Source organism: Pseudochaenichthys georgianus, chromosome 8 (genome assembly GCF_902827115.2).
Source record: "Pseudochaenichthys georgianus chromosome 8, fPseGeo1.2, whole genome shotgun sequence".
Lineage (NCBI taxonomy): Eukaryota > Metazoa > Chordata > Actinopteri > Perciformes > Channichthyidae > Pseudochaenichthys > Pseudochaenichthys georgianus.
In genome coordinates this window covers 31508077-31529632 of record NC_047510.2, presented here as the reverse complement: position 1 = coordinate 31529632, position 21556 = coordinate 31508077, and the positions used below count along the sequence as shown (strand labels likewise).

Below are 21556 nucleotides of genomic sequence, written 5' to 3'. Positions count from 1 at the left end.
AAAAACAACAATGTCAGAAAAATGTACATTACGTCACTGCTAGGTTAGATAATTAGCTACCAAAGACATACGATGACATGACGGCACTTAAAGGTGGGGTAGGTACGTTTGAGGAACCGGCTCGAGACACACTTTTTGTTATATTCTATGGAATGCTCTTAACATCCCGATAGCAATGAATATCTGAAGTGCTTTGACAAAAAATCCATACAAAAATGTTATCTGTGGAAGCCGTAGCACTGTAAAAAGCACGACCAATCATCTGAGCCGGCCCGGCTAAAGTAACTGGATGGCCTACCTGCCTGTCAGCCTTCCATCTGTGCGCAAACTTATCTCGTGCCCTCATTGGTCATGTGCGCGTTCGTGTGTGTTGGAGGAGGGGCTCTGTGAGGAAGTGGCAGATTTTCTCCGGCTGTGTATTTTCAAATTCTAGCGCATTCTAGCTGGTTTCTCCAAAATTACCTACCCCACCTTTAAAGAAAATAAGTGCCAAATCAAAATAAATGAAAAAGTCCTTAACATTCTAAATGCGATTTAAGGTTGACAGATGGAGAACATTGCAGTGTCCCCTTCCTTTGTTTGTTTTCAATCCACTTCCCTTGATCTCCCCTTTTATCTTCCTCTGGCTCTTTCAAAATAAAATGACTCCCTTCTTCTCTTTTCTCCTTCACAGTTGGAACCTAAAAACGCCACATTTGTGACGACAAAGACCGCCTGCAACCTGCCGCCTTCGAGGTGCCTTTACCATGGTGACACTAAAGGACTCATAGACGTTACAATAAAGCCAGAGGAAAAACTCCTTGTTACCGTTTGCATCGCCTCACCCCCGACCCCTCCCCCCCCCCCCTCCCCCCCCCACGCTGACCCGGAGCAGCCATGCATCTCGAGGTGAAGGTCGCCCTGAACTTCATCGTGTCCTACCTCTACAACAAGCTGCCTCGGCGCCGTGCCGATCTGTTTGGCGAGGAGCTGGAGAGGATACTGATTTCTCGGTTCGAGGGTCACTGGTACCCCGAAGCCCCTCTCAGAGGTTCTGCCTTTCGCTGCATTCACCTGGGAGCCCCGAGGGACCCCGTGGTGGAGTTAGCCGCCAAGAGGAGCGGATTGGACACGGAGGAAGTTCGTGCAAACGTTCCTGCAGAGCTCAGCGTGTGGATCGACCCGTACGAGGTTTCCTACCAGATCGGAGAGAAGGGGGCGGTGAAGGTCCTGTACCTGGAAGAGACTCCTGGACTCGGGTGTGACGGAGAGATGCCGGAGGGTCCCACCAGAGAGGGTAAACTCACTGATATACATTGTTTTCAGGTGGTCTGTAATTATTCTGTAAAGGGTATATTGTATTCAATGTTTACATTTTGTGAGTTAGATAGGCTGGACCAGCATAACCAACACTGCCTTCAATTCTGTTAATTTGTATTTATATTATGTTTTTAATATATATATATATATATATATATACTCTATAAATATATATCCTTTATTATTGATCTGTATATAATCACTGTTTTGCGTATCTTGTTTATCTTCTACTGCAATGGCTCATCTATGCTGCTGTGACGAACAATTCCTAAATTGGGATCAAAAACGTATCTTACTATTCTCTTAGCATCGACACAGCTTTCCGTAACAATACTGCACATACTTTATTACTTAGTACTTTGCGATAGTATACTTTACGTAGTTTTTTTGGTATATCCAGATGTAATGTCACTCATTTTCAATATCTTAACTCAACATAGTTTAAAAAATATACATTTTATTTTGTATCTTTAACTGTGTGTATATGCACCATGTACACCAAGGCACATTCCTCGTATGTGTAAACCTTCTTGTCAATAAAACTTCTTTCTGATTCCTTAAAGGAGACTCGGAGGCGGAGGAGGCCAAGAGTTTGGGGTTCAACCCGGACGCTCAGGTGTTCGTACCGATCGGCAGCCAGGCGTCGCCCGCCCTCATGCCCTCTCTCTCCAGCTCCCCCACCCCGATGTCCACCGCCCTCTTCAGCTACCCGAGCTCCAGCACGCCCCCCGACCCCTCCGCCCACTCCTCCAACACCTCCACCCCCTCCCCCCCCAGCGGCGGCCTGCCCTACCTCTCCGCTCAGCAGCAGCAGCAGCCGCCGCCCTCCTCCATCCCCACCGCCCGCCCCCAGCCCATCACCTTCACCACCGCCAGCTTCGCCGCCACCAAATTTGGCTCGACCAAGATGAAGAAGTGCAGCGGTGCCGGGACAACAACTGGCTCCAATGGCTCCATCCTCCCCCCCGCTCAGAGGATGCTCACCCACTCCCCCACCGCCATCTTGGCTCCAGACCTGCTGAAGCACAAGCCTCTCTCTCTGTCCTTGCACTCCCTCGGAGGCGCTCCCATCGCCAGCCAGCTCTCCCCCAACGCCAAAGAGTTCGTGTACCCAGGGTCGCCGGGCGCCCTTTACTTCGATGCTGACTCCCAGCCCATGCAGCCTCACGACAGCCCGTTCCAGCCGCCACACTCCCATCCGACCTTTGACCCCTTCTCCAGCCCTCCTCCGCCCCCCAGCGTTGGCATCATCGGCAGCAGCGGGGGAATCCCCTACATGGAGAAGCCCCCGTTTGTGGAGGGTCTAGGAAGCTACAACCTGCAATACCCCAGCCAGTCCTTCCAGCCGGTGGTGCTGGCCAACTAAAGCCTTCATTTGTAACGAAAAAGAAATGTTGTCCGGAGGTGGGTCTGAAAAATGACGCTCCAGATATTTTCAGTTTTTTCTAACAAATTGTTCTGATACTAATACGCGTTGAGAATTAGTTTTACTACGAGGATTTAAAAAGTACCACGTCCACTGAATAATGAAATGTAGTTTTTGTTACCTCCAATCCCCGCCCGATCTTTTCATTCGTTGCTTTCGTCCGTTTGCTTTGATGACAGGAGTGGGTGGGGAGGGGTGGGTTCCTTTCTACGTTTGAGTCGTTGCCAATCGCTTTTATGTTGATTCCTTTGCATTGAATGTTAACGTGAAGGACTTGTTTTTGTTTTGGGGTTTAATGGACCCGGCTCTAGTGTAGCTCCACTTGTGTACTGCACTGTCATGCTGTGAAAGAAGCTGCTCGCCAAGTCCTGCAGGGAACGAAGGCTGTGGAAAGCTCAGCACTTTGCTCTGCAATCTGCTCTGCCCTACTTGCCACAAATACAGAGAAGGGGGGGGGGGGTCTGCTGTGTGTGTGTGTGTGTGTGTGTGTGTGTGTGTGTGTGTGTGTGAGAGTGAGTGTGTGGCTCTGTTTTGTTTTGTTGTGGCTCAGCGTGATGGAGAGACCCATTGTTTGTACGACGGTGGGCCCTCTCCTCTAGCAGGTTGTCGTCAGCTGGGATGTGTGTACATGACACGGGCTTAAATGAAGCGAGAGCAGTGGAGTGAGCAGAAAGGCAGCTTGGGGGAGTAAAGGAGCGACGTAGGGGAATGTATTGCATCTGTCAGGGGGGGATACTGCAGCTAGGAAGGTCAGGGAAACCTTGGTGGAGAAACGGGTTTGCATTTTAAGACTTTAACCGAGCGTTGATGCCTCAATTAAACACACTGGGGTGTAAATGATGCTTTCATATGTGCACACACGCAGGCGGCCGTGTGAGAAGGTGAGGAGGGATGCAGCAGGCATTGTGATGAATGGCTTAGCATGACTTTGAGGGAGAGCTTTTCCTCGGCACGAAGAAGGAAGTGAAAGGGAGAGCAGCAGCCAGAGGCTTCGTTCGCCTCGTGTTATCCGGGCTGTGGAGAGATTTAAAACCCAGAACACGTTTGCGGTGAGCTTAAATGGTATTGAAGCCAGCCATTCTCTCCCTCCTCTTGAAATGCTCCTCTTCTCCTCTGGTTGCTGACAAAAGATTCATACAGATGAGTGATCCTCAATCGGTCTGCTGCTTTTATTGGTTAGATTTTAAGTCTGGTGCACGTCTCTAACAATGGTTTGTTTACCAGCCGGGTCCACGTGATTGTTGGTGAGTCTCTGCAGGCTCTCAGATGAGCAGCACTTTATTGCTGAGGCTATGTGGCGCGACGTCGTTCCTTTAGCCTCCGTGAAATGCTTTAGAGATTCAAACGGTGCAGATGCGAGATTGAGGAGATGCTGTTTATTTGAATGTTTCCAGAAACCTATTAATGAGGACCCTTGACTCTGGGTTTGCAACGTGACATCTTGTCATATGCATGGAAGGTTTTATTTGTTTTTGTTTCAAGGGGATGGGCGGGGAGGTCTGTAAATGTCGTTATGATTGTGAGGGGAAAGATGCATTTATATTGTTTTGTAATTTATTTCTATATATTTTTGTTTTTTTCTGCAAAAATGATCACTGACATTTGTACGAGTAAAGACATGACAAGTCCAGGAAATATGTATATATACAAAGTTCTTACGTTCAGATTTATTTGTTTAGTTTCTTACATGCCGAGGTTATTTTTTCAGAAAATAACGTGAATATATGCAAACCGAGACAAAAATAAAGATGTACAGAATAAAGTATTGAATGTGTATTGTACCTTGTACCTTTTTGGCATTTGTCTAATAAGACGGGTAAATGTATTCATTCTTCAAGTCGGATTTGAAGTTTAAGATGTGAATGTTTACAAAGGGTTTGTGTAGGAAAGATGGCTGATTTCACGTTTGTTCCGTGCTCCCAGGGCCGTCTCGCAACACTACTCCCCATTGGCAGTGCATTGAAACCAAAAATTACACATTTCACATTTGTTTTTGTCCATTTCCCTTTTTTTCTATTGTCAATTCTCGACATATTTAGAGTTACCCTGCTGGTCTTTTATCCTTCGAGCTAAAAGTACCATTCATTTTCCCCCACTTTATTTGAACACATTTTCACTACCCCCAATAGGCAATGCATTTGGACAAACGATCCACATTTCGGAGTTATTCTTAAGTGAAATGTCCATTTACCCATTTATTTTGGTGAAACATGTGTATTACATTCCCTACAAGTTACCCTGCTTATCTTTTTTCCTTTGAAAAAATTGTTATATTTTCCCACTTTAGTTAATAATCACGTCCACTCTACTTCCCATAGAAATGTATTTAAACAAAACAATTTACATTTCAGATATATTCAAGGGCAAGTCCTTCCCTCTTTTCCTTTTTTTTGTTGTAAATTCAATACTTATTTCGGATCACAATTAATTTTGTGAGATTTCCTACATTTAGTTTTACTCCCAACCAACACTACTCTCTAACACTCCTTGACTTCTTTTGTTTGCTACAAAAGCACCTAACCAAGATAAATCATATTTTCTAGAACGAAACGCCCCCTTATATTCTATATCCCATCACATTTTACTTTGTCTCACTTCATCTTTTCCCCTTTCTCCCCAGGTCCTTTGGTCCTGGTACTATAGCCATATCCCAGACTGTCTTTGCTTACACAGACGCTCGCCCTTCTCCAGTGCAATGTAATGCCATAGTTTAAATTACCCTGAAGGATTTAAGGGGTTTCTACCTCTCTGCACCCGGAAAAAAAAATACAAAAATCAGTATATCGTCTCAATGAGAAGACAGTGTTACGGAAAGGATGAAGGAAATGAATGTGCTGTGAATGTGATCTGGTTATTCGGCTACACCCTGGTTGAGATGGCCTGCGGATAATAAATAAGGGAAACAGAATTGTTTTGTGTTTAAACATGACCGTCACATGCATGTCCAAAATGACGAAGTGACTATTTTTTTTTCATATTTGTGAGATTATTCTTAGCAAACGAGGTGTTGTTAAATTTCGTCTGTATACAAATCGGGCTCCTCTGAGGATGTGACGATGACTGTAAAAGAGTAAATGCTGGTTTGTGTTTTTTCACGCTTTTCTAAACACACTCCAAACGCAGGCCATTCAACAATCGGGGTTGAACGTTATTAAGGAGGGAAAAACAAGAATTTTGTATTCTGATGTCCGTTTGCTTATATCGATGTGTGCGTTTTATTTTGCACTTTGGAATATTTCATTGTCATAAAAGAAGTTTATTTTCTATGTAAAAAATGTAACATTTAAGAGTACAAATAAATATAATTAAAAGTCCAGATGTATAAATATAGTGCTTTCTTTCCTGCCTGTATTTTATTATTTTTGTTCCTATTTTGTATCTGATCTGTACACCCTGTATGTAATGAATCTTTCACTACTGAAATGCAATGACCTGTTTTCTGTGCTGTCCCACCCCCGGGAATGGGGAGTTACTACTGCAGTTTCTTATTGTATCAGATTCTTTTTTAAGTTTGTAATAAAATAAACAGATTGGCAAAAAAACAAGCATGGAACATAAGATCATTGTCATCCTCATTGTTTGTGGTGGAGGAATAGTGTTGCATGAGTGGTGGAAGAAGTACCTGAATGTCTTAAGTGAAAGTAGCAATACTAAATTGTATAAATGTCAAAGAATAATACCCCAAAAAGTAGTATGCTAATTTTTAGGCCCATATTTGTATGTAGTGTCTCTACTGGGACATGTCTCCATGCTTTAATGTTCAAAAGGCTCTTTACTTGTCTCATACTGCCTGTGCTGCAGCACCTCTTTTCACCCTCTGTCTGAAACCAGAGCCCAGTCTGCTCTGATTGGTTAGCTGGCCAGCTCTGTTGTGATTGGTCAACTGCTTAGAGATGTCCCGCCCCTTAGCCTATCACGTACACAGTGTTGGAGCGCTAGCCAGTAGAAGTGCAAGTGTTACATAGTGATGTCACTATCTTTTGCAAGTAAACAAAAGGAGTCCAATGGAGTCAGTTAACTTATAACGATATATCAATTTTAATGTATTAGTCTATTTACATTTTGAGGTATCTCTTAATGTGCATTTGTAATGTAACTAAACCTGTAAAATAAATAGTAGTGGATTAAAAAACTCAATATTGGCTTATAAAATGTAGTGGAGTAGATCTATAAAATAGCATAAAAGGATAATCCTTACTAAAAGTACCTGAACAATGTACTATTTTAGTAAATATACTTCATTATATTCCACCACTGTTCACCTCTGTTTTAATATTGAACATATTGCAGATCAAAGCTGATCCCCTGAGCTCCTGTGAGAAGCCTCAGTTTGAGCTTTGTGGCGGTAAACAAACTCAAGTGATGTTTGATCAATAATTCAAAGCAAAGCTGAAATTCTCAAATGGTGAGGATCCAGATTGCTCCCCGCCCACCTCAGCTGGACGCGTCCCAGCAGATATTACATGAAATGTCATCATGGAGCGCTCTCTGTGAACGCTCCATAGTAACATGCAGTGGTGTGACATTAACATGCATGGCTGGGCTCCTCCTTGGCTCTCCTCCACGTCTTGCTCGCCCACGCACTGCATCCCTCCCTCCCTCTGATCACATGTTTCTAGCTGCATCCCTGTTCTCCATCTTTCCATGTCCATCTTGTTTGCACCCCTCTCCAATTCTCCCTCCCTCTCCTTCTTCTCCATCCTTTCCAAACACCTGATCCTTTCCTCCCTTTTGTCCCCCACCCCTCCCTAATTCCCAGAGCCCCTCCTTTTTGATTTTCTTTCCTCCTCACACACACTCACACACACACACACACCCCCATCCTGCTGGTCTTTGAAGCTGCTGTTACGCAACGCTGCTCCCCAGTGTGTCGATGTGATCATTACGCAACATCTCCTACTCCTCTGGAATACTGATGAGCAGCAGGACCAATGGAGGGGCTGTAAAATAAACAACTGGTCGAAGGGAAATCATGCGGGATTGTGTATTTGAACATATGCATCAAGGTTAGGTTAAAAAACTAGGAGAAAACGTCTTGATCCGTGCACCGAACTGCTGCTTTCTTTTGTCTCTTCATCTCGCGGCACTGCTACATCTGCCGCAGCTGGCTGGTGACTCAGGCAAGGTCAAGCAAAAGAGACAACGAGTCATGAAATCTCCATTTATTTTCAATTGCATGATACAAGATACAGTTAGGACATAGTACTGCATCCTTCATGGTTAGGACAATACAAAAACACTTCACAAAAATCATGTTTATATAAAAAAGGGGGGAAATAAACCAAATCACAACAGCTTGGAAATAAATGGACTTTTAAATATTCTTCCAGGTGTTTTAAAGCTACTTTTAATAGCAAACAGTCATTATTATGATGCCGCAACCGTTTTAGGCTAGAAAACTGCTCATGTGTGCCAACTACAGGCCACAAACAACAACAATGTACACCTGTGCTACCTGCAGGTAAAGTATTACAGCTGCAATTATTATAAGCTTTTTGTATGAGACATTTGTTACACAGCAAATATAGATGTCAGTAAACACTTTCATTCTCTAATTCCTAATATTGAAATGCTGATTTTAAGCATGCTCTGGACGATGTTGCTGTGAAACAAATGTGTTATTTTTTTTTAACTAACTGGCGATAATAGAGTTTATATTTCAAACCTCCAACAAACACAAAGTAAATGGCTCCTTTTAAGGAAAAGAACGCTAAATTAGTGCTCAGGTAAAGACGCCAGTAGCCTACTGTTTTTGTCTGGAGGAGGCGACCGAGCTGCTGATCTTAACTGCTGCTGCTTTCTTCATTACCTATTGGTTTTATCGCCAGCTAAATTAAAATGTGCAGAATTGAGAGTTACTAGCATGAAGAAACGTTGCTACATACTGTATCCAGTATTTAAAGAATCCGTGTTTGTGTCTTCTAAAATAATCTCTTGGCATGTACCCAGTGGCGGACTGGGTACGGAGGGGCCGATACCGAAGTGGGCCGCTCGGATAAGTCAGTCACTAGCACCCCACGTTGTCAATTTACTAGCGGTATATACTAGCGGTACCGAAGTGGGCAGGTCGAGAGTCCCGGGATGATTTGTAGTCCCAGTCCGCCCCTGCCTGCCTGCACCGATAGAGTTGTGCAGGAATGTGGCTCCAGGACATTTTACTATCTGGTTCCCTCGTCTCCAAGACAATGGTTTTATAAATGTGTTTTTGCCTGAAATAAGATCTGTGGTTAACACAAGATAAAGAGATTTTCAAATGTTTTCGTCACTAAATACATCACTGCTGAATGTCTGACGCTTCTATGTGTCATAAAAACAACGGTTGCTAACATACAAGTGACTAAATCAGACTACTAAACATCACACCGAACATTAGCCGCCTTTAGCTTAGCAGTGGTGACGGGAAGTTCCTTATATTTTTATATATATATTGCATTTATTCCTAAAAAAATTGTATTAATATGTGGAGATTTTCCTGCTAAACCAAACGTCTTAATCATAAAAATGTGATTACCACAGATCTTATTTTCTGAAATCCAATAAAAAAATCCCATTGGCTTTTTGTCGAGGGAGCCCTTGCGATGCTAACTTCAGGGTCAGCCTTCACTGCACCGCGCTTTAATCAGCCTGGCTGCTGTTGTAGAACATTTTAATTAAAATAAATAACTAAACGGTTGCATTCACCACCTACTTTGATGTATACAATTCAGTCAAAGCAACATAAACACGTTGCTAAGAAATGTCACGAAATCGTCAGGAAACAAGAACACACAAAATCAAAAGCAGACCAGTGTATCTAGATATAGATCAATGTTTAGTTAATAGAAAACAATCCACACAGTGATCAAAAGATGTTTCCTGCTGATGTTCGCCCCAAGGTCAAGCACTGCTGCACAAGGAGATCATAGCAAACTTCTGACAGAACTGTACAATAGACCATCAATGTACCCATCCAAAAAACATATGGAGTTTTCAGTGATGGTTTAGACATAAGTACACTTTGTGTGAAATATTCAGCGGAATAACAAAGACAGGTCACTGGGTGTCATGCATTAGGATCCTGGAATACAGAGGATCTAAACTGGAAGCACAAATGACTTTGGGGTATGTCTATTCAGTACATCATAATACGTTTACATACATCATTGAAATAAAACGAGCATTACATAACAGAGTATTATTGCCACATTTTTTTTTCTTTCCAAGATTATTACGCCGATTATGAGCACAAGCCAAACCGAGCACGACATGTGCATCAGCCAAAGACATTTGAGCTATCGAGTCCCATAACAGTCTGAAATCTATTCAATAATTTAGAAATTCAGCAACCCAACGCATCCACTCGGAGTTCTGCCAAATGAAATACGCTGCTTTATGTGCTTTCTGCTTCCAACCCTGCTAAACGTTATATAGTTTAAAATAGGAAGTGTTGGATGAGGTAAATAAGAGTGTCTTTTCTCTGTGTTCAGACACATGCTGAATGTATATATACATATATACATATAGAAACAAAACAAAACCAATAAAACTATATATAAATCTGTTTAAACATCCAAAAGCACAGTTTACCCTTTGATTTCCCTGCAATGGTTTCATTATAGAAGTATTGTTCCTCAAAGGAAATGATCTGACACATACATCAACATCAACAGATGCATTATTATTACCATCAGAATAAATACAGCACTCATTTGGCAAATATAGGAATAATATCGAGCTTATAGAGACAGCATCTCAGTAAATAAAGAACCATATTTACAACGGTTTGTTTTCGAAGCAGTCGACTTTGGGCTTGGTTAAATCTTTAAAAAAATAAAATCCAGCTGTCACTACATTAGACCAGACAGGCGGAGGCTCTAGCGCCCTCTACCTGCAGTGTGCAGTACAATAAACTCTCCTACGCATGAGCATACCCCCCCCACTGGTGAGGGCCCATCAGACATATGCCTTTAACCTACAAGAAATACATCTCTCTTTCTATGATCATCTTTCCAAAGGAAACCTGTCTTATCCTGTGAGGTCTCTGGAAGCTGATCTGAGGTCAGTAGAAAAAGGAAACCACATCACAGTAGCTGTAAATTGTAGGGCATGCATGTTTTCCCCCGAATAAAAAATCTCTGTGTCTCCCATGGTTATACGGTAGATTTAAACACGACTACATACACAACGAGATTCTGTGTTGATGTGGAAGAACTGTGAGTGAGTGACTCGTGTTCTCCTCCTTTCCGCTTCCTCCCTCTGGAAGTACCTGATTCTCTCTCCTGCTCCTTCATCACCTGCTCCTCTCGTCTTAGCTGGAGTGTTTAAAAGGGAGTACAGACACGACACAGACACGAGGAAACTTGAGGGATGCAAAGTGTGCACCACACTGAACACAGGACTTCTAAACTGACATGCTTTGGTCCACTAAGAAGAATAAGTGCTGTGCAGTTCTAAAGAAACGGATTTGTGATTCATTTGTACCGCTTTGCTCAGATTTCCTGACTGTTCTGTGTGTGTGACCACGGGAGCATCCTCAATCCTCCTCTCCGAGTGTGTAGGAGCCAGGCGCTCTTCCACAGGCCCTCCGGCGGCCCCCGCTCCATCACGAAGCCTCGCCGCCTGCCAGTGTGTGTCCGAAACTCCGGACCTCGCGTCGGGAAAACACACCCGGAGCTCGACACATGGACCAGAGGTCGGCGAAGATGCAAATTTAGATTCCCTTGGTGGTCGGTGTCCGTGTTGAATTCTGCGGGGAAGAGAGTTCTGCTTTTTGTCTCATTGATACGTCATGTTTGTGGTGTCAATGAGTTGTTTACAGCGGGCCGTACTTGGCCTCGTATCGGGTCAGGACGGTCTTGCATCGTCCGCAGTCTTTCCGCAGCTCGGACACTTGCTGCCGCAGCGCCGCGTTCTCCCGCTCCAGGAAGGAGGCGCGCACCGTGATCTGGTTCTCCTTCAGCCGCCGCGCGTCACGGGAACGCTTCGCCGCCACGTTGTTCTTCTTCCTCCTGGACCAGTATCTGTCATCCTGCGGGGAAACGAGAGAGAACGTGAGCAGCGGTAGAGTTGATATTAGCAAAGGGATTTGAAACAAACGAACATCTGTGTTGTGAAAACATCCCCCCCTTTCTTTGGTCTCTAATCCACCGCTCTGTTAGCAACCACTTTAATCTGCACCAGGACGAGACCACCGAGACCCCCTGAGTCACACTTAGCTGTCCTCTTTGGTGTAAAAGATTATGTCACCATGCTTCTAAGTATGTGTATGGTGACATGTATAATCAATGTGTTACATGTGAAATGCAATGTTTACATGCTACTCGAACACAACCATTTCCAACATTTGGATCAATAAACAAAATTTCAACAAAATTGATGTTAAATAAAAAGAAAATGAAATAATGTCAACATATTGTTTTTTTTTTTAAATGGTGTTATTATTATATTATATATATATTATATTAAAAATACAAATTGTGCAGCCACTATTATTTACATTATTGCTTTTAAATGTAATTTAAAAAATGTGAGTACTTTGTTTATTCAGTATTGTTACTCAATATATATGTTTTTAATGTTGATATGTATAGATGTAACGTTTATGAGTATTTTCAAATGCATTGTTTACATGCTGCTGTAACAAAAACTATTTCCCAAATTTGGATCAATAAAGTAAAACTGATTAAATGATTATTTCTAGGTCTCACAGTCGTCAGCTTCGGTTTGAATACACGTGTTTTTATAAATATGCCTACCTTCTGCTCGTTGGGAACAAACACTTTCTTGGCCTTCTTGATCATGGGCTGGGGCTTCAGCTCCTCTTCGGAGAACTTGTGTTTGCGCGGGTTGAACAGCTCCCCCCCCGGAACGCTGGACAGAACCAGGTCCGTGGGGTCCGGCTGGAAGTTAATGTCCACCTCGATGGCCTCGGGGTCCACGGGGGAGGGGGTGCGGCGCTCTGCAGGGTACCGAGATACAAAGTTAGCTTGAATATAAAAGACGACACTCCAATAAAGCAAAATACTACATATATGGCAAATCAGGGGTTGCCTGTCCGACCCCACCCCCTGCATACATGTCAAAGTGTGTCCTTGGGGAACATCAATGGTTTCCATAGGTCTAAGGCAGTGCTTCTCAAAGTGTGGTCCGCGGACCACTGGTGGTCCGTGAGCGCCCCTAGTGGTCCGTGAGTATATTGGTAACATTTCACATTTGAAATACATTTATTTATTTACGTTTTCCGCACTCTCGCGGGAATATCTCCGCAATGGAGCGAGCTTAAGTTTCACTTTCGATTGCATGATATAGCCCAGATAAACACCTTCATCACACATGTTGCCACTTGTTTGTACCATTTTATTTTTTGTACCAGGCGATTTGTAAAAATGTTTTTGGATATTTGTGGAGTTAGGTGGTCCACGAGTGTTTTTGTATTGGTTAAGTGGTCCTTGGTATGAAAAAGTTTGAGAAACACTGCTCTAAGGTAGTGCAGTGTAAGACTCAGCCAGACATCATGGAACAATAAGGTGCCATAACGCTACTTAGCCCAAGTTCATTATTTGTATTATTATTATTTGTTTACGTCACTTTTATTTGTTTGTTGAGTTTATGGTAATTGTCACATGGGTGTGGTTTGGTTATATAAGTCACCTGTTTGATGTCGAGTGCGGATGACAGAGGGTTAGCTTGTTGTGTTGTGTTGACATTGTGTTGACACGTGTGTATAATCTTCCTTCTCCCTTGTTAAATTTTTAAGTGAGGTGAATAAATAGAGCAACCTGTACAGTGAATGTAGTGAAGTAAAAATGACCATATTCACTTCTAAAATGTTCTGTAGTATCGAGTAACATAAAAAGATGATAGATCTCAAGGAGCTTTCACCTGGGGCCTGTACTACGAAGCTGGTTCAACCTGGATATGTTTGAGTTAGCCGGTTGGCCTAATCCAAAACATACGCGCTCTCGCTAAACTGTACTACGACGCGGATTATCAAGTGGATCGCTCAAGCCAGCCGTGTCCTATCTCGTGAGGTGCGCGTTCACATGAAAGGGGTGGTATCTGGATCATTCGACCAATCACAAACATGGAGAAGCATACTGACAACGCAGCGTCATACTTCCTGAATGAGAAGTCAACTATAATATTAGACATATGAAGAAGTTAAACTTTAAACATCCATGACTTAAACACTTGATCCAGGATCAAAGCCACATAGCTGCACCTGCAAGGTGAATACAGCTGGTAACAGAAAAAGTGTTTGAATGCGTACATTAACAGGTTTATGATATCACTGCCCGTCTAAAACACGATCTGACTTCAATTACATTTGTCTCGAGTGTTTCGTCAACTTAATGTGCTGCTTAAAATAATACTTCTGCATACAGTATGTGACACTGTGAGTGCTGCACGGCCAGATACGGCTCAGCTGACTCAGATAAGGAGATATATGATACATTATGATGTGATATGCCGCGGACTGTACTTAATGTACTCTGATCCGGTTACTTATGTTGTGGCAGATATTTAAGTAAGCTTTCTTAACGCTAATATTATAATAGTCAGATTGCTCTGAAGATGGAGGTGATATTCTATTAATGTTCACGTTCACACAGTCGGTGATTTTTGCCGGCCGTCTTTCCTGCGACGGCAGCTTTTCTGTATTTCCTTTCTCCTGTAATATGACTTGATCGCTTTAAACTCCGCACACTGAGCTCTGATTGGTCAGCAGGCAGTGCTTTCACTGAGTTGAGCTCTTAGCCTGCAACCTAACCTGGTCCCGACCAGGTTAGCCACTAAGCACAAGTTACCATGGAGATCTAGCCCGCTAAAAAGAGAACCAGCTTCGTAGGACCGGAAAGCCGGAGTTTCCCCTGAATTTAGCCGGCGAAGCGAAAATCCTGCTTCGTAGTATACCCCCCTGGAGAAATAAAGGCTACAAACAAACAAGAACAAGTACCGTCAAATTGTACTTGAGTAAACGTATTTCACTGCTTCCACCACTAGATGTTTGTATAGTCGTGACTTGTCAAGTATTCTCAAGAGAACTCACCAACAATATTCTGGGCAGTGAAAGTCAAACAAAGTGAGCTTTATTGAAGGTAGAAGACACACTTTGTAATTTGTTTCCAGGGACAATGCAATGGCGGCACACTCTATGTCTTTTGCTCATAGACTGTTCAACAGGGAATGTGTTTCTTTCTCAATATAGCACTGTAAATGTCTGCTTTTAGTCGCAGGGTCCTACACAACATGCAGTGATGTGCAATAGACCGCACGCTGGCCATGAGACAAACATATAGCATGAGCTCAAAGGTCTGTGACCTCATGTGTAATGTTAGTTTATGTAATCCCAGTATCTCCAAGACAAGAGCAAATAAGACACTACCGCACCTATACAAAGACACCTACACAACCATAGAGCTGAAACAAATGGCATTCTTGCTGTTAGTCACAGAACTTAAAGAAGACATATAATGCTTTGTCTGAGGTCCATATCAGTATGCAGTGTCTCTACTGGGACATGTCTCCATGCTTTAATGTTCAAAAAGCTCTTTATTTTTCTCATACTACCTGTGCTACCTCTTTTCACCCTCTGTCTGAAACCAGAGCCCAGTCTGCTCTGATGGGTCAGCTGGCCGGCTCTGTTGTGATTGGTCAACAGCTTAGAGATGTCCCGCCCCTTAGCCTATCAAGTACAATGTGTTTGAGCGCTAGCCAATAGGAGCGCCAGTGTTACAAAGTGATGTCTCTTTGTTCCCGAAGTAAACAAAGGAGTCCAATGGAGGCGTTTCAGGTAAACAAGTCATCACAACATCAAATATAGCGTGTTAAAAATGTCTATTTGAAAGGCTGAACGGTGTCTAAGTGGCTCAAGGAAGCAAAGGAAGTGTATATCCAAAAATAAAATACTACATCTCTATTTCTCACCTGTTTTTTTCTCTTTCACTTCCACTTTGACTTCCTGACACAACGTCTCCTCCTCTGGTCCTTCCTCTTCCCCTTCCTCCTCCTCCTCCTCCTCTTCCTCATCTTCCTCCTCTTCTTCCTCTTCTTCTTCCTCTTCTTCCTCTTCCTCTTCTTCTTCTTCTATCTTTGCCGGTAGTAGCGTAGTGACCGTCACCGGCTCCTCTGGCTCTGAGGTGACGGTGGAGGTGGCGGAGGCTGAGGGGGAAGACGCCGTGGCGGGGGCGGGGGCGACGGCAGGAGTCGTGGTCGTAGTAGAAGAAGCTGTAGGAGTAACCTTGGGGAGGAATTTGGCTTTGATGCCCACGGAGGCTAAAGTCTTCTGCAGCTCCTCCTCCTCCAGGGTCGCAGGGATCCCGTTCTCCAGGAGGAACTCGTCCAGGTCCATGTACTCCAGGTGGAAGGTCTCCCCATCGTAGGGAATGGTCTTGTCCCAAATGGCAGGGGTTAAGGAGGCTGAAACACCTCCACCAGCACCTGCAACAACAACGCTTCCTTCTCCCCCTCCTCTTCCTCCTCCTCCTCTTCCTCCTCCTCCTCCTCCTCCTCTCCTCCTCCTCCTCCTCCTCCTCCTCCTCCTCCTCCTCCTCCTCCTCCTCCTCTTCCTCCTCCTCCTCCTCCTCCTCCTCCTCCTCCTCCTCCTCCTCCTCCTCCTCCTCCTCCTCCTCCTCCTCCTCCTCCTCCTCCAGCACTGGCTGCTCCTGCCCTGCCTCCATCCACATCCTCAACGGAGCACAGCTTCTCCTTCTCTATTTCTGCAATAACACAAGAGGATAATAATTAAATGGCTGCGTGAAAGGGTTCTTTGTGCGCGCAATGACCATTTTTCACTTTATAATTAATACCAATACTGGCTGCTATACTTCAGTTGAACAATTCAACTGTAATACATCTGTAAATAACTCATATAATTGCAATACTATCACATGGCTGTAGGGCTGCTCAATTAATCGTATTTTCATCGCAATTACGATTATGGCTTGCAACGATTACGAAAACAACGTAATCGAAATAAAACGATAATCTTTTTATTATTATAACTTCTTTTTTTTCAACTGTTAAAAACATACTGTTCAAAAAAAATTCTCCAAAAAATGGATGTTTTCAAAGTAAATGGATAATCGTTTCTAATAATCGTGATATTAATTATTGACGCGAATAATCGAGATTCTGATTTTTGCCATAATCGAGCGGCCCTACATGGCTGATATCACACCCTATACATGCTACACTTATAGTGTGAAGTGGATGTGTATTTTGAAATGTGTGTAATTACTATTTTTATTTTTGATATTTTATGCATGCCTCTTAATTATTGTTATTGATATTGCTTTTTATTTTTGCGGTTGCAATGTACATGTCCCCTCTGTTGGACGAATAAAGGTATTCTGATGGTGATTTGGAGAGGATCAGACAGGTGAGGAGAAGCCCTTTGCATATGGTGGTGAAAAGGGGGGCGTGTTGGCAGTGTCTGATAAAAAAAATTGGCTTCATCAAAGACTGTGTGAGGGAGTTTGAAAGTGAAATCCTAGACTAAACGCTAAACACTAAACAGGGCTTTGAGGAAACCAGCATGAGACGAGGAAAGGCACAGGAAACAAACAATGAGCACCGCTTTCCCCACACATGCACCACCTCACACAAAACACCACCACACACCCTGCTGACCCAATTACACACCAGACCAAAATGTCTAATCAAAAAGCCAACATCTCCCTTTTCTCCATGGTGTCTTCACAGTGTGTGTGCGATGCTTGCAGGGCTTGAGAAAGGAGTTAGAACTTTTTGTTCTTTTTTGATACAACTGACACCGTGCAACATACAGGCTACAGTATGCAATGAGAATCCTAATGTGGCCTGATTATTTCATCCTAATGCAAATAAACAGCCCTTTGCATGGATTTGTGCACATACAGTTAGGTTAATAGGGTCAAATCCGTAGACATAAACAAAAGGAGCGCTCGTTTTTGTTTCTTGTTGCATTTCGATCTTACCGTCCTCGCCTTCCTCCAGGATGTTAGGGGGAGGAACGTCCATGATCTTCTTTAAAACAAAAGGGAATGATTTCTGCGGAGCCTCTGGAGCCTTGTTGCCCCCAGACTTCAGCACAACTGTCACCGCAGCTTTGCCAGACATTGTTCCCTGACAGGGGGCGACGTTCCGCCAGGCGGGGTGCGAACAACGCAACAAAAATATCCGCTATGATCCACCACTAAGTGCTGCTTTCAGGCCTGTTTGTTAATATAAAACGATTTAAGGATGCAAAAACAAACACTACACAAGCCCCTTGTTCTCTGTGCCCACCGAGCGCACTCATTGGATATTCATTAGCTGCAAGCCCCGCGCACTCGAGCAATAGTAGAAGCCGATTGGTTCGCAGTGCTGCCCATGTTAATGTGTATTACAGTGTATTGCATTGTTGCTCTTCTAGAAAGACTTTGAGGCTGAAACATATTTCCTCAGTTCAACAATTGTGCCACAGAGCTAGCTTCAACTCAAAGGAATATCAATACACGTTATTCATTTAGTGTCAATCAAAGCTGGAGTATTTGTGATAGAAAACATTTTGTAATTTCAAATTATTTGACTTATTTATGTTGCTTGAATAGAACCGTACTCTGTTGTTAATGATTGTTTTTTTGTAGATACATTTTATTTGTATTGTATCTATATACTGTATTTGCACCATGCAATGTTATTGATTGAAAGTAAGTGGCTCAAAGGCAAAGGCTTGCAAATGACTCGATTAATAGGCCACAGTTTAATAAACTTCTTTGTCTGTAGCGTGGTTGTACATCAGAAAATCCTTGACATGGAAATCATGTGCAGCCATCATTAACATCTTTAAATTAGACTGCGCATACAAGCTGCAGAAAAGCAGCCTCCAGCGGAAGCAAACTACATCTCCCATGAGCACACGTGTCTCATGACAACACGTTAAATGGCACATATGCACTCGTTCACCCATGATACACCCTAATCAAAACAACGAAGTCTTTTTGTCACTCGCACATCCTCCAAAAAGAGATACTCGTTGCGGAACACGTGCCCCCCGCCCCTCGTGTTCACTTGAATGTACAATCTGTCAGGGGGCGCGGCTTCCGGTATCTGGCACATGCTGGCACGAACTGGAGCAGGCAGGGCATCCAGAAGTAACCGAGTTCTTCTGCCTAAAAAATACCTCCTGTAACCACTAAGTGTCTCATTTTCTAACATATCATATTTCGACCAAATGTTTCCAAAATGATAAATAACATTTACACATTGTTATTGCCATTATTATGCTATTAAATCTTGCTTCAAAAGCTCCCAGTGCAACAACAAAATATGACATGTACGTGCACATCCCTCGCAGCAGGATGTGGCTTCAGGAACACCGTGTTCTTTTATGTTTGTCTGCAGATTCGCCAGAGTCACCACCCTGGAAGTGTCCTCTGTCTGCTGAGAGGAACCTGCTGCAGCAGTTTAAACACAGAGGGGACTGAAGATCTCACACTCCTCTCTTATCTATTGATGAATGGTAGACAGACGGAGAAAATACCAGCATCATGGTGGTGAGCTGGTCCTACTTGAGCCACTTCTAAACATGTGCAAAATCTTGTTAAACAAATGCAAATGTTTTTTGGGGGCAATTATCCCTTGATTTGATCATTTAAGAGAGGAATCGGGAATATATATAAAGTGATTGCAAACATTGTCTTTTGAGTCAACATCTAATACTGTTGGACCCTTTGACACACTAGGTCATGATTCTAAGTGTAGTGCGGGTCCCCAAGGCCGTACCACACACGCACGCGCACACACACACACACACACACACACACACACACACACACACACACACACACACACACACACACACACACACACACGAGACAACCACTTAAAAATAACGTGCTGAAGAAGTATAACTTGTACATAGCCTGAGGCTCCGAAGAAGTAAAACAACATCTCAGATCCTTCTTAAATGTTGAATCTCCATCCCAACATGTCTAACCCGGGGCCTATACTATTAACCCTGCCCTGAAGGGCCCTTGAGTGTTTTATAGAGTGGTATTCAAATTCTTAATTGGAATACAACGTGATCATTTAGTCAGTTAATACTATACAGTTTTTATAATTTAAAGATCCATTTGGAGAGTAGTAGCATATAGGACATAGCGAATAAGAGTAAAGTTGGTTTTCCGTGTTACAAAGGGTCACTGTTTATACATAGACAGACATGTATGTAGACAGTAATGTTATATGCAGTATAGGGGCACCCCGAGGCCAGGTGGTCCATGTCACCATAACATGTGACTGGATCTGCTCTAACCCCTGTTCTCTGTCACCGTATCACAATCAGAATACTTGTGTTTACCAACTTGTGTTTTCCTTTTGTTGCTACTGTCAAATATCAGATAAAAATGCCAACAAACAAGCAAGAAACGCAAGAAAGTATTCAAGAAGAACAGGGTGCAGAAAGAGACGAATGATGTGATGAAACGGAGAGTGAGGCTGTTTCGGGGTTGTTACATCAGTTGCAGTTTTTTGGCTGACACACTTTCACTTAGGCTTAAAGCTGCAACAGGGTGAACTTCAACATAACAGGACCATCGTACTTCACTGACTTCAGGAATCAATACAAGTGCCTGACTCCAGCAGAAGGAGTGGATGAGACAGAGAAACCAGACTATATCTAATCCTATTGTTATGATCAATTTAGCTGTAGATCATACACCCGGATTTAAGATGTCCACTGTAGATCTAATTACTTTAAATACATATATTGGAGTAGTAACGGGACATTTTACTTTAAAAAAAGAGCAATGCAAGAGTGTTTGATTGTTAAAATACTATGCATTCTTAATTCTATTCAGTATACTTTTGCAGATAAATTACTTTAGGTATCAGAAGTACAGTAGCCATTAGCAGCAGAATGGACACTGATTGGATTATAATCAGCGGTGATGTGTGAAGTGGTCGAGCTGAGCTTATTTTAAGGATACAAGGTTCCTTTATTTATATGTTATTACACAGATGCAATGCAGTTATAATCATATGTGCTACATAAAGTTAAGAAAGGCAGAAAACATGTGTTATCTCTTCAGCTAATTTATATACTACTAGTTTATTATTTGTAAATTAATATGTTTAGTCACATCAATGCAGTGGAGTAGTGCAATATTAGCTTTAGTTGGCTATAGTAGCATATAATGACTCAATACCCAAATATTTAAGTAGAATAGTAGATTCAATTTGCACATACAAACTATATAATACCAAGTACAACGCTTTGACACGTTTAAAGTATGTTATTTTTCTAAATTAAACAATCGAAAAGAGATTTACCGGTGTCCACAAAGTCAGCAAAGCAGAAGGGATATTCCGCCAAGGATTTGAGCAGATCTGGCACTTCGTTCCTGTCTCCGAAGAAATTGTGGCTAGTTGTTGACATGATGAGCAACGGGTGAAATATCTTCTGAAATCTAAAAAGCGTCCAACAGAGTGAGAGTCCCTCAAACTATGAATCAGCAGCAGATTTCAGTCACTTAACCAACTTTCAAGCAAGTCATATCACGGGGATCCATGCATGTGTCCAAGCAAAGAGCCTCTGGACCACGCCGATTGGATGACAGTGGTGTCAGTCACACCGCGGAGCCAATGAGAGAGCACGGGGCGGGCTCTAACATGAACATAACAACAACACCGCTCAGCTGAGCAAATTTGTTCCCATGCACGTGCAAGTGTACGGAAAGTCTGAAGTCTCGAGGCCAGCTGCACGCGAGCTCCAGCGCCATCTAGTGACCTAATAAGAGTAATGCAGTAATACAACATGGATTTAAAGCAGAAGTTTGTACTTATTTTCAGCTGTGAAGAAGTATTCACCTTTAACTGCTTTGTAGCTTA

At 42.9% G+C, this 21556-nt stretch overlaps 2 protein-coding genes across 3 annotated transcripts; one reads left to right on the top strand and one right to left on the bottom strand.

Moving 5' to 3' along the window:
• Positions 1-864: 864 nt before the first annotated feature.
• LOC117451453 (protein Tob2) lies at positions 865-6270 on the top strand. Of its 2 annotated transcripts, XM_034089764.1 has the most exons (3): positions 865-1276; positions 1863-2703; positions 5346-6270. In XM_034089764.1, the coding sequence occupies exons 1-2, from the start codon at positions 877-879 to the stop codon at positions 2663-2665; spliced, it is 1203 nt and encodes a 400-aa protein (XP_033945655.1). In that variant the 5' UTR covers positions 865-876; the 3' UTR covers positions 2666-2703; positions 5346-6270. The 2 variants fall into 2 exon arrangements, with proteins under 2 accessions (XP_033945655.1, XP_071060202.1); XM_071204101.1 differs by having other exon boundaries at positions 1863-6270.
• Positions 6271-11362: 5092 nt separating this feature from the next.
• Positions 11363-19771, bottom strand: tefb (TEF transcription factor, PAR bZIP family member b). The gene is made up of 5 exons (XM_034089085.2): positions 17662-19771; positions 16320-16422; positions 15632-16140; positions 12460-12662; positions 11363-11732 (listed from the first exon to the last, which is right to left on the bottom strand). The coding sequence occupies exons 1-5, from the start codon at positions 17801-17803 to the stop codon at positions 11517-11519; spliced, it is 1173 nt and encodes a 390-aa protein (XP_033944976.1). The 5' UTR covers positions 17804-19771; the 3' UTR covers positions 11363-11516.
• Positions 19772-21556: the final 1785 nt, after the last annotated feature.